The sequence below is a fragment of the Pan paniscus genome, chromosome 5, assembly GCF_029289425.2.
Source record: "Pan paniscus chromosome 5, NHGRI_mPanPan1-v2.0_pri, whole genome shotgun sequence".
NCBI classification, from domain to species: Eukaryota; Metazoa; Chordata; class Mammalia; order Primates; family Hominidae; genus Pan; species Pan paniscus.
The window spans coordinates 22714329-22728298 of NC_073254.2; the positions used below are offsets into that span (position 1 = coordinate 22714329).

A 13970-nucleotide genomic window follows, 5' to 3' on the forward strand; every position below is an offset into this window, starting at 1 on the left:
TTATCTATTATTGTTATTAAAAGTTTTAACAGATATTTTAAAAAGCATTAACAGATCTTCATAACTGCATACTACAGAATCCTAAAATTAGCTCTGAATCATGAAAATTAAATTGTCAGTGAAATGTGGTCAGTGGAAATTGTATTATATCCCAATTCTTTGCAAATTGATGATCCATGTGATGTCAGCAATGTATTAACAAAATATCTTATACAATTGATCATTTGGCACTCAGAAGGCATTTTCCCATTTAAGCATTACTCACTGTGACAGAGATAGCTGGTTGCCTATGCAGTATCCCTTTTCCTTCTTTTCTCATTGACAGAGCAGAGCTTTATTCTGGGTGCCCTCCGACTACACATCTGGCCTCCTCCCAGCTGGAGTGGCCAAAATTGTAAATCAATACAGCCAAACAGGGCTTCCAGGAAAGGCCCTTCAGGGGAATTGATAAGGTTGGGAGAGAAGCCTTTTGCTGTCCCCCTCTTGCTCTTTCTTTGGGTCTTAATCAGACTTGATGTCTGGAGTTCTGACGTTAACATTGGACCATACGTTGAACTTAAGAATGGAAACCATTCGTTCAGCATGGAGCAGCAAAAACAGGAGCTGGATGCTTCACACCAAAGGTGGCCTAATTTCCTAACTTCTTTTACATGAGAAAAAAACAACCCACCCTGATGTTACTGGGTCTTTCTGCAATATACAGCTGTACCAGTAACATATACGTGTAATTTACACTTATACTTTCCTCAGTCAGCTCAAAAGGAATGTACTGAGCTCAGTCGGCTCAGTACATTCTTTTAAGAGATTGAGCACTGACTGTGGTGTGCCAATGATTGTTCTGAGGGCTGGATAAGCAAGGGAAAATATAGTCTCTGCTCTCAAGAAATTACTAAGCCCGGCGGAAGAAACAGATAATCAAAAACAGTACAATGATGCCAGTGCCAGAATCAGGGGCCAGGGGTGGGACAGACTTGACTTCATGAGGACATTGACAAAGCAGAATACTGAAGAGGTTACCAAGTGAGAAGGAAAGGGCATTTCAGGCAAGTGCCTGACAGAAATGACCCAAGAAGCACAGTAGAAATTCTACAAGGAAATGAATTGTTTTGATCTGGATGCTGAGAATATGATCTAACACTTGGCTGCAGAAGCCAGGTCTTCATCTTTCGACCATCCCTTCATCCTCCAAGATCTAAGTTAGTTGCGAGAAGTCCTGGTACTTGGTGGTACCAAGTAATACCTGTTCTATCAATGTTTTGCACAATAAAGAATTGCCTAGCCGACTGAGGGATTCAGAGGAGTAAGACACAGGAAGAAGCGGGAAGAGGGGTCGCTTGACAAAGAGGTGGTTTCCCTCTCTGGCCTCCCGCTCTTTCCTCACTGCTGACCTAAAATGAAGGAAAAGAGTGAAATAGTTGGGATGAGAATGCTTGGTGGCCTATTTCCTGTCGCCTCTATCTGTCCTGCTTCAATCCTCCTGCTGAATGGGGGGAGAAGACAGAAGTGTTGGGGCTAGGTGTAATTTGCAGCAGTGAATCATGATGTGGCATGCTTATAGCAGACCGAGTGGTCAGCATGAAAGGTACACAGACTTGACCTACCCCTGTAAGACACATAACAACTCCCATAATTAATTTGAACCCTGTAGTCTCCGAACATACAAATACAAATTTACAGTTTTTAATTTAAAGACCATGTCACAAAACTAAAAATACTCCTGAGGGCAATGAATTGTGAAATACATCACGTAAAAACTGTCTTGATCTGTTATAATATACAGGAAGATGTGAAAGAGTGTGGGTTCCTTTCTAGACCACCACAATAATGACAACAAAGTGAGTTGCACAAATTTTTCAGTTCCCCCGTCCATAGAAAAGTTACGTTTATACTATACTGGAGTCTATTCAGTGTACAACAGCATTATGTCTAAAACCACAATGTATGCACCTTAACTAAAAAAATTTTGTTGCTAAAAACAGCATTAATGATCATCTGGACCTTTAGGAAGTCAATCTTCTTGCTGGTGGAGGGTTTTGCCTCCATGTCAATGGCTCCTCATTGATCAGGGTGGTGGTTGCTGGAGGTTGGGGTGGCTGTGTCAATCTCTTAAGACAACAATAAAGTTTGCCACATTAATCGACTCTTCCTTTCAAAAGACATTTCTCTGTAGCATGCAATGCTATCTGATGGCATTTCAACCAAAGTAGAACTTCTTTCAAAATTGAAGTCAATCCTCTCCAACCCTGCAGCTGCTTTGTCAACTAAGCTTATGTAATAGTCTAAATCCTTTGTTCTCATCTCTACAGTGTTCACAGCATCATCTCTAGGAATTAAGTCCACCTCAAGAAACCACTTTCTTTGTTCACCCCTAAAAAGCAACTCCTCGTATGTTGAAGTTTTATCAAGAGACTGCGGCAATTCCGTACCATCTTCAGGCTCTGCTTCTAATTCTACTTCTCTTGTTATTTCCACCACATCCGTAGTTGTTTCCTCCACTTAAGTCTTGAACTCTTTCAAAGTCATCCTTTAGAGTTGAAACCAACTTCTTCCAAAGTGCTGTTAATGTTACATTTTGACCTCTTCCCGTGAATCACAAATGTTCCTAACGGCATCTAGAATGCTGAATCCTTTCCAGGTTTGCAATTTACTTGGCCTACTCCATCAGAGAAATCACTATCTATGGCAGCTATAGCCTTACAAAATGTATTTCTTTCTTTTCTTTCTTTCTCTCTGTCTCAATTTCTTTCTTTGAGAGGGAGTCTCGCTCCGTTGCCCAGGCTGGAGTGCAGTGGCTTGATCTCGGCTCACTGCAAGCTCCGCCTCCTGGGTTCATGCTATTCTCCTGTCTCAGCCTCTGGAGTAGCTGGGACTACAGGCGCCCACCACCACGCCCGGCTAATTTTTTGTATTTTTAGTACAGACGGGGTTTCACCGTGTTAGCCAGGATGGTCTAAATCTCCTGACCTCGTGATCTGCCCGCCTCGGCCTCCCAAAGTGCTGGGATCACAGGCATGAGCCACCGCGCCCGGCCTACAAAATGTATTTCTTAAGTAATAAGACTTGAAAGTTGAAATTACTCCTTAATCCATGGGCTGTAGAATGAATGTTGTGTTAGCAGGCATGAAAACACTGTATTTATCTCCTTTTTATCTCCATCAGAGCTCTAAGGGTAACCAGGTGTATTGTCATTGAGCAGTAACATTTTGAAACGAGGCTTTTTTTCTGAGCAGTAGGTCTCAACAGTCGGCTTCAGTAAACCATACTGTAAACAGATGTGCTGTCACCCAGGCTTTGTTGTTCCTTTTATAAAGCACAGGCAGAGTAGATGTAGCATGATTTTTTTTTTTTTTTTTTTTTTTTGAGATGGAGTCTCACGCTGTCGCCCAGGCTGGAGTGCAGTGGCAGCGATCTTGGCTCACTGCAATCTCCGCCTCCCGGGTTCACGCCATTCTCCTGCCTCAGCTTCCCGAGTAGCTGGGACTACAGGCGCCCGCCACCACACCCAGCTGATTTTCTGTATTTCTAGTAGAGATGGGGTTTCACCGTGTTAGCCAGGATTGTCTCGATCTCCTGACCTCGTGATCCGCCTGCCTTGGCCTCCCAAAGTGCTGGGATTACAAGCATGAGTCACTGCACCTGGCAAGATTTAGCATAATTCTCAAGGGCCCTAGGATTTTTGGAATGGTACATGAGCACTGGCTTCAACTTCAAGTCACCAGCTGCATTAGCCCCATATTTAATAAGAAAGTCAGTTGGTCCTTTGAAGCTCTGAAGCCAGGCACTGACTTCTCTTGAGCCATGGAAGTCCTAGGTGGCATCTTCTGCTAATAGCAGGCTGTTTCATATACACTGAAAATCTGTTGTTTAGTGTAGACACCTTCACCCATGATCTTAGCTACATCTTGCAGTCTACGTTAGCACTTGCTGCTTCACCTTGCACTTGTGTTATGGAGATGGTGTCTTTCCTCAAATCTCATGAACCAATCTCTGCTGGCTTGGTTTCAAACCTTTCTTCTGCAGTTTCCTCACCTTTCTCAACCTTCATAGAATTGAAGAGAGTTAGGGTCTTCCCCTGGATTAAGAGAATGTTGTGGCTGGTTTCATCTTCTATCCAGACCACTCAAACTTTCTCCCTATCAGCAATAAGGCTATTTTGCTTTCCTATCATCTGTGTGTTCACTGGAGTAGCACTTTTATTGATTGATTTATTTTGAGACAGGGGCTCACTCTGTTGCCCAGGCTGGAGTGCAGTGGCACAATCACGGCTCACTGCAACCTCAACCTCCCAGGCTCAGGTGATCCTCCCACCTCAGCCTCCCAAGTAGCTGGGATTACAGGCACTCCACCATGCCTAATTTTTGTAGAGACGGGGTTTTGTCATGTTTCCCAAGCTGGTCTTGAACTCTTGGGCTCAAGTGATCCATCTACTTCCACATCTCGAAGTGCTGGGATTATAGGTATGAGCCACCACACCCAGCCAGCACTTTTAATTTCCTTAAAACTTTTCCTTTGCATTCAAGTTGGCTGTTTGGTGCAAGAGGCCTAGCTTTCAGCCTGTTTTGGTTTTGACATGCATTCCTCAAGAAGCTTAATCATTTCTAGAGAGAGATGTGCAACTCCTCCTTTCACCTGAGCACTTAGGGGCTACTGTAAGGTTATTAAGTGGCCTAATTTCAATACTCTTGTGTCTCGAGGAAGAGGGAAGCCCAAGGAAAAGGAAAGAAATGGGGAACGGCTGGTCAGTGGAGCAGTCAGAACACACACAACATTTATTACGTCTGAAGTCTTATATGGGCTTGGCTTGTGGCACCCCAAAAATAACAATAGTAACAAAGATCATGGGACACAGATCACTGCTAACAGATAGAGTAATGAAAAAAATTCAAAATAATGTGAGCATTACCAAAATGTGACACAGAGACATGAAGCAAGCACAAGCTGACGGAAAAATGGTGCCAATAGTCTCGCTCGAAGCAGGGTTGCCACAAACCTTCCACGTGTTGAAGATGCAGTAAAATGAGGCGTGCCTGTGCCCACACACCTGGCCTGTGAAGTCTCCTGACTCAGTCACTTCAGAGACAAACATGGGGGCCGCCTGTTACAATCCTCATTTTCTTATAAACAAAACAATCATGATTTGCCTGGAGAAGAGAAAGGAAACTAACCTTACTGATTGCCAAGAGCTACATACTAGGCTTTTTTCTTCATGTTGTCTACTTTAATCCTAATTTAGCATTATCTTTTTATTTTTAGAAATTAAGAAAATATGATTGACTGCTTTAAGTTCTGCTAGAACTTTGAAGGGTCCACTGGTCAGACTCAGCATCAACACCAAAACATTAAGTAGCATTAAACGGGAAAGCCCCCGAAGACCCCATTTTTCTCATTATTTGTAAAGATAAGGTCTTTAGCTCTATGATAACTATTATTTATTCAACCAGCAAGTTATAAAATATACAGATCTTTTAATAAAGTGCCTCTGTTCTTCACACAGCTCTTTAACAGCAGTCTTTCCATGAGAGTTGGCTTTCAGTTTAGAAAAAATCTAGTAATTAAAAATCCAAAATTAGTGGGACAGTAAGACTTTCCCATCTCTTTTTTATTTTCCTCCTTACAGGAGGAAGAATTTCCCATCTCTTTTTGGCCACTGCATTGAATCATTAACTCAAGAGGAATGTATCTTACTCCAGTTTCCCGTAGGGCAGTTCAGTAGTTAGTTTCACCCCAATGAGTACTGACTACAGAAAGAAAGAAACAACGAAAAAATATTTTTTCAACCACATTTACTAGCTCACATAAATATTTTAAAACAAATCCATCTGTCTTCCCTTTTGGCTTCCTTGGCACAATTTATCACAGTTCTTAACAAACTACCATAAATATCCATAAGGGGAAAATGAATTTTAGAATATGAAAGAGAGGTTAATAAATAGCCAAATATGTCAACCATTGAAATGACCACCAATTTTAAGATTAAGCCTGATTTGCAACTTTTATTGAAATAAATGTCATCTATTAAAAACAAGGTTAATTTATAACTTGATCTCAACTTGTTTAATAGCAATTGAATTTTGACATAAAAATTGCAAAACTTCAACTAAAGAACAAATAAAACATTCAGACACAAGTTTACACTTCAAAAATTCTATCAACTTCAACAAATAATGAATGACTGTATATTAATTTACATTAGTCCTGTGGTCTAGAGTACATTTTCCATTTAAAACATTTTTAACAGATCTTCTGTATGGCATGGACAGCTTCTAGTGAGAATTAGTATATAGTCTGTTCTTGATGAAGACAACACTAGACAGATGTTGCCTGATGCCTGGATAATGCTGAATGTGACAAAACCAGCGAGACACATTAAGGTATTTCTCCTTTTCTTGAACTGTCAGGTCAACCTAAGTAGAGATTAAAAACATACACACACAACACAGATGTTACATAAGCACAACTGTTAATATCACTTAAGTAGGAGACAGAAGTTGAAAAACAACAACACCAATCCCCCAAGAGCTCTCAAAAGCCAACATATTCAGATAGGAGTAAAAGTTTCAGCCCAGTGAACACTGACTTATAAAGGTTCTTCGTGTTCAATGTTATGTTCAGTACAAAACCTGATGTCCTTCCTGCGAAATATCAAGTTTTCAACAAATGCAAAATTTACATTAACTGAGGATTTGGAGGTCAAATAATTTGTTTTTTACTTCATTGGAAAGGAAGATAGATTAAGATAACAGTTCTTTCTCTGGTATTCTTTAGTAAATCTAAAAAAAGGAAATGATCCATTTCAAGTCAATATTGCTTAATATAAGGAGGGGCTATTTCCAGTGGTGTGTGACTCAGATGAAGGAGGCTGAGTAAGTGCATGAGAACAGACCTTCATAATTCTGTTTGCAATAAAGCTGAACTCAATCTTTTAGTGAATGGAGCAGTTCACCCAATTTGCTATCAAGCTACAAGAATGCTCAGAGATTTGGTTAGAGAGAGATGTGATACAAACTGCAGGTGCTTATCATTTCACTGGGCTCAAATTCCAAAATAGGTGACTCAAAGACTTTTCTCTAAGATAAATTTTAGAATTATTGAGAGTTATCAGGTAAAGAGAAAACCAGTAGGGCAGTAACTTGCAGCCATGACCCCATGAATGGGTAGTGTATTTCCTTCTCTTAAGTCACATTTACTTAACAGATAGTGCAAGTCTCTATAACGCTGACAGGAGTGTTTGCAGAAAGAAATAACTCAGCCACCCTACAAGCGCTACAAACGCCCCAGCAGCCTGCTTGTTGGGAGACATTTTTAGTGAGATGAATGTCCTTTGCTTTTCAGCATTTAGCACATACCTGTTCTGCAGACAAACATTCTGCTAAGTTACCAGATCACCAAAGGTGAAGGATAAATCACTCCACATGCAGTAATTATTACAGAATACAAAAGGATATTAACAATAAAATTAAAAAGTAGGTGGTATTTTCTCATTAAATGTTTATTTGGACTCATATTTGTTGGCTTGATTTACTTAAGTTGTTACCAGGGAGAATCTTCACTGCTTCTGTTTCATAAAAATTTAAGTTTCAGGTTTTAGTGATACATACTTAAGTCCTACACACAAGCTGCTCTAGCACATTATAAAAACATATTCATCTTGTTTAAGGTGTGTAAGGTTGTGTCTACTTAGAAAGATGTTACTACAACTGTCTCACCTATAACATAGTCAGTCCATGGCACAGAGATAAATAACACATCAGTCAAGAAAACTGGTCAGGTATGTCTTTTTTAATGTAAAAGTTTAATTTTTATTATGAAAATTCATGGTTTCACATGAAAGAATTACATTAGGCTAACTGGTAGATTCAAACTGAAAGGAGCATCTACCTGTCAGGTGTGTTTTCATAGGGAGCACTTAATCTGTGGAATAAACTGAGCATCAGTCTATATTTCAAAAATATTTTGAAAAATATTTTGTAAAAGAGCATTTTGTTCTTTTTCTAAATCTTTACCATATATAAACCTCAGCAAGGACTTCGAAAGAAAATGTACGATTTATTAAAAGCTCAACCAGTAATAAACAGAGCTGCAAATCTAACAAGAAATGGGAGCTTTCTTACCAAAAATGAATAAATGAATGAATAAAATTCAAAATCAACTTCGACAAATCTCTTTGCTGACAGTGAAAGCAAACAGATGTAACAATAAGTTTTCCTCCAACTTGATTTCATGTCAGCTGCTGAAATACATGATGATTCAAATCTGACCTCTTTCTTACCATTTTAGTCCTTTCATACCTCTTTCATTTCAGATAATTCTCCACTCAGCCATTTGGTAAAGCATTTCCAAACAATAGAGTACTAATGCTTGTTCATGTTCAAGTTGTTCACCCAGATTTTAAACCAGGTAAAAAGGGCAATGTTATGTGTGATATTTGTATTTCAGAACAGCATTTGGTGTCACTGAGGACTAGTATAAGTTGCTTACAGGCCTATTATTTAAAGAAATACTAACATACAGAACACAGCAAAATAAATATTCTCCAACTTAAACATTTTACATTTGGAGTCTCTAGAGTCAGGATTATCAACAGACTCACAGTAAAAAATAGTTTTTATTCCAAGAGCTCCTAAAGCTTCTAAAAATTCCTAATTTATTCCAATAATTTATTTATTATTATTATTTTTTGAGACAGAGTCTTATTCTGTTGCCCCGACTGGAGGGCAGTGGCGCGATCTGGGCTCACTGCAACCTCCACTTCCTGGGTTCAAGCGATTCTCCTGCCTCAGCCTCCCGAGTAGCTGGGACTACAGTCACATACCACCACACCTGGCTAATTTTTTGTACTTTTAGTAGAGACGTGGTTTTGCCATGTTGGCCAGGCTGGTCTCGAACTCCTGGCCTCAAGTGATCCACCAGCCTCGGTCTCCCAAAGTGCCTGGATTACAGGCATGAGCCACTGCACCCAACCCCCTATTCTAATAATTTTTAACTAGATGATCCATTTGACAATATTTTTAGATGATCTATTTTAAGAATGTACATTTATTCATTTTTCCCTCAGGAAACTTTTGCCAGAAACTCACAGAGTTTTTCAAAAAGGATGAGGTTACGGTTACCACTTTCACCTCTTTTTACAGTTTAAACTTTGGAACTTGTCCCTTTGAGTCTGAGATAATTATGAATGACCTTGACTTGTTAACTCTGCTACTTTTTTGGAAGACATTCCCTATATAAACTTACTGTAAACAAAGAAATGAACAGATTTCTCCCCTCACCAAATTTACAGATTTTAAAAACATTTCTGATGGGATCTCCCGGACTATTTCACTTACAACACTGGTTTTCCACCATCCCCTTCTAGCTCAAGTTCTTTTTCCTTTCTTACAACAGGAAACAATGCAATTGTTCTAGTTGCCATTTCCTGCTTCATGTTGATCTGCATGCCAGTGTGTCTATAGTGGTGCTTGGCTCTTTCTGCCTAATAATTCCTTTTAATTTATATTGGCACTCTATCGTGACTTTGAACCTTAAAGCCAAGCAGATAATATTCTGAATCACTAATTTTCCATGAAGTCATGTGAGAAACACTTTAAGTGAACCGTTCCAGATCAGGGTGACACGCTGCTTTGCTACCTTTCCAACTGGCACCACGCTGCCGCCTTTGGGACATTCTTTAGGGCCAGTGCTCCTGGACTATTTTGCAGTTATTTCTTTTATTTTTCCTTTCCTTATAAAAGAACCACATGCCTCCAATGGTGCTCCAAACTTCAGAACAAAAGTATTTCAGTTGATAGCAATCTTACAGTCAAGCAGCACATAATATTACAAAGGATTTTAATAATCTTGAGTAACAGTCTGTTCACAGGGATGACTATCTCCCAGTGAAATCACTTTAAGAAAGCAGTGAGTCACTGGCGTTATAATAAACAGCCACACTAACAGGCAGTATAACAAAGGAAAGGCAACATAATATTCCTCAAATGGAGTTAAGATAGACCAGATCTTAGAATAACTCAGCCATGACTAAAATTGGGCTCACAATGAAACAAAATACAGTGGAATTATCTGATGACTCGAAGGTTCCTTGACTGCTGTTTTGTACACTGTGCTGATTACATATTCCGTATTGAATAATGTGAACAAACAAATTAAGGAATGCACGAGGACAAAAATAAATAATATTGCCAAAGCAAACAAAGCACGAAGACCTGGTAAATATCAGCAGGTGGCCAATCTGCACCTCACACCCACCCTACCTTAACACCTAGAAATCATTTATTCCACATCTGTATGTATTTGTACCCAACTTAACTGGAATGTCATTTAACACCACAGTGCAATTCTGCCATTGTGTAGGTTTTAGTCTGTGAGGCCTGTTCCTTGAGAAGGTGTTTATTTCTCTGATTACTTTGCCTGCACTTGGACTAGAGTGGGAGAGATACTTTGACTCATGATAGGAACCCAAAAGGATGGTCAACAGTGATTTACATATTAATCTATTCAATTTCACTTTGAAAAGGATAAGGATATCTTTAATCATAACATCCTGGTCACTATATATGAAGATGACATACATTCCAAAATACAAAATGTAAACACATACAGAATGCTAAATATTATGAATGTAACCCTAACTTTAACATGCTGCACTGAATGAAACACTTCTAACCTGCCTAAAAACCAAGTGCCCTCCAGTGCACTTAGACGCGTAATTAAATAACTTCGCAGCTAGTGCTAGGAATATTTTGCACTATAGGATTATGACCTTATTCATTCTGCTGGCAAAGGAATTCCAAACAAGTTCCCTCCTTTTCCGAGTATTTCTTTTCCCTACTGCAAAACCTGCATAAGCTAGAGGAAAGGAAAATTTAATTAAACACTTGGTTTATGAGTTGCACTTCAGTATCATCTTTTTTATTTTTAATTAGATGTAGAAATACTCTCCTTCTTAATGACAGCCCGATGCTACAGCAAGCCAGATCTTGTGGGTCTGAACAGACGTTCACTAGCCTGCTGGCTGTCATCACAAAGGACGACTGATGATATTTTTCCTAATATAAAGCTTAAAAAGTTAAATGTCAAAACATATGTCACATTTAAATATATATTTTGTAAAAAGCCAACAAGTTTGTTATTGTGGTTTTCAGATAGAAATTGTTCTTGGAGCCCTGTTGGGTAGCCATGCTCACAGCAGCACAGTCTCACTAAAATGAAGTACAGACTCCCTCAAGTTCAAAGACTGTGTTTAGGCTGCCACCAGGAGAGAGATGCTTAGATACCTTAGCAGCAAATCCTCTTTACCTTGGAGGCTTTTTTTGTTTTGAAATGAGGTAAGTTGTGCCTCATGATCATTTTAAATTCGAAAAGCTACTAAAACATATTGAACCTAGCATGGAATAAAAGAAGCTGGTAATCAATGTACTTCAGCTCCAATAAACTTTCTCCACATTTAAATAACATTACTTATATTACACTTTCACTACAAAGATAAAAAATCTGAAATAGGAACTATAAATAGGTACCAGTTGTTAAATATTGCTTTTATTTATTTTTTTAAGACAGGTCTCACTCTGTTGCCCAGGCTGGAATGCAGTGGTGCAATCATGACTCACTGTGGCCTTGACCTCCCTGGGCTCAGAAGATCCTCCTACCTCATTCCCCCAAGTAGCTGGGACTACAGGCACAGAGCTACCACGCCTGGTTAATGGTTTGTTTTTTTTTTAAATAGAGACGGGTTTTGCCCTGTTGCCTAGACTGGTCTTGAACTCCTGGGCTCAAGCTATCTACCTGCCTCAGCTTCCCAAAGTGCTGGGATTACAGGCATGAGCCATCATGCCCAGCCTTAATATTGCTAATCTCAATAAGCATTTAGCTGCACAAGGCACTGTTTTAAAAGCCAAGAGGGGATGAACAGAAATAAGACAAATCCTCTTTGGTCTCTTATTTTGCGTAAATTGAATCATATTCTTTGTAAGTATGGGGAACATTCATTCTACTTCACTCCTGCTGTCCCAATGTAATTATTAATAGGCCTCCTTTCACAGCCAAGTGTTTTGGATGAGAAATCATGTGGTCGCCCTATTTACAAAGAATATTTGTAATCAAACTTATCATAAGCTTTCCAAAACAATGCAAATTCCCTTAGACAGCCAAGGCCATCCAAATCTTCAGATATTTTTCTGACAATTTTATGATTCTGTATTCTACTTATCTGCCTCATTCATTAATAACATAATATTCTGACCAGAGATTAGCACTGGATTCCATTTTCTCTACTTCATTAATTGCTTTCATGTAAAACAGTCTAATTTCTTCAATAAGATTAATATGCCCCTGAAAATAGTTTTATACTTCTGTTGTCTCCCTCTCAAGTATGGCATAGTGGGCATACACAGTGGGCTCTCAATAAATCATTTAAAACTCATAATAGTTTTACATTAAATTAAGGATCATTCTAAGCCATTTCAATAATGTTACAGAATTTAACATAATCACTGAGGGATCTTTGAGGAACAATTCAGAATAAAGTCAAGTAAATTCAAACTGAGGGATTATAGCTTGAGTAGGGAACTAATAACTGTATCATGCATTATTACGGTACGTTTGGGGGGTGAGGGGAAACTAAAAGGAATCCACTTCTATGACTGTCATGAAGCCCAGGAGTTCTGGAGGGAACTGCATTCCATTCTGAATTTTCTGGTTACAATCCCTGTCTTCTCTCTTCAACCTCAACTGAAAACCCAGACTCAAGAGGCCTCAATCTGTGCCCTCTTATTCTTGGCAAATGGCAAAGCCAACTATGTAGGAGGCTTTTTCAGAGGAGAAAACGACTTTGTTTTTCCAAAAGACAAACCCTCCACTTTGCTTTATGAGGCAGATAGCAGCCCCAAACCATGGACAGGTTGGGGCCTGCGCAGACCTCAATTACTACGGTATTTTACAGTTTATAAGACAAAGAGCTTCCCCACACATTAAGACACTTCAGTCAGAAGATCTGAAAGTTTGGCCCTTCCAAAAACTGAGCGCCGTGCCTTTAAACCACTCAAGTTTCCTAAGCATTAGTTTCTTTTTCTGTAAAAGAAGGCCAATAACACTGGTCCTATTTCCTTCTTAGTGATGAGGTACAGTGAGAAAGTATAGAGGAAACTCCTTGAAAAGCATAGAGAAATACGTTTAAAAATTTATTCAGTGTTTATGGAGGGGTGACCACCTACACATGCCAGGAATTACCTCAGACAATGGTGTTACAAATATGTGTCGCTACAATCATTGAGTCAAACAGCTTATAATTTAGAGAGATTTTCAAAGAATTACAGTAAGAGTGAAATGAGCTAGACCTGAAGTGTATATGAGGTACAAACACACACAGAGGAAGGAGCACCTCAATGTGGTTTAGGGGCCTGAGAGAGATGCAGCCGAGGAATGAGTGGGAACTGAGAGATACTTGGGAAATGCAAATGAAGTGGGGAGGAAGGGAAGGGCTGGGACCAGGGAACAAAAGAGAAGAGTAATGCAAGGACGCTGGGTAGAAACAGCCCAGCCTACAGCAGGCTCTGGGGCACATGTTGTGGCTGAGAGAATGACGGGAAGGAGGATAGCAAGGGAGGCAGAAGTCAGATGAATTAAGACAGGGTTTCACTCTTGTCGCCCAAGCTGGAGTGCCTTGGTGCGATCTCTGCTCAGGGCAACCTCTTCCTCCTGGGTTCAAGCAATTCTCCTGCCTCAGCCTCTGGAGTAGCTGGGATTTCAGGCATGCGCCACCACGCCTGGCTGATTTTTGTAGTTTTACTAGAGACGGGGTTTCACCATGTTGGCCAGGCTGGTCTCGAACTCCTGACCTCAGGTGATCCACCTGCCTTGGCCTCCCAAAGTGCTGGGATTACAGGCGTGAGCCACCGCGCCCAGCTAAGTTTGGTATTTTTAGTAGAGATGGGGTTTCGCCATGTTGGCCAGGCTGGTCTCAAACTCCTGACCTC

General features: G+C 39.8%; 1 protein-coding gene across 4 annotated transcripts in view; it reads right to left on the reverse strand.

Annotated features, from left to right (window-relative positions):
• EEF1E1 (eukaryotic translation elongation factor 1 epsilon 1) overlaps nt 1–13970 on the reverse strand; it is a 31508-nt gene that overhangs the window by 233 nt on the left and 17305 nt on the right. Inside the window, exon 4 of one of the 4 annotated variants that reach the window (XR_008625561.2) lies at nt 1999–2103. The exons of 1 other annotated variant lie outside the window; for it this stretch is intronic. Coding sequence is in view for 2 of the 3 variants with exons in the window: in XM_003827529.5 (XP_003827577.3) it covers nt 6264–6404 (141 nt within the window). In the remaining variant the exon portion in view is untranslated. Of the gene's footprint in view, nt 1–1998; nt 2104–5041; nt 5142–5766; nt 6405–13970 lie in introns of those variants that run through there. 2 more of the 4 variants (XM_034961412.3, XM_003827529.5) reach the window with 2 other exon arrangements.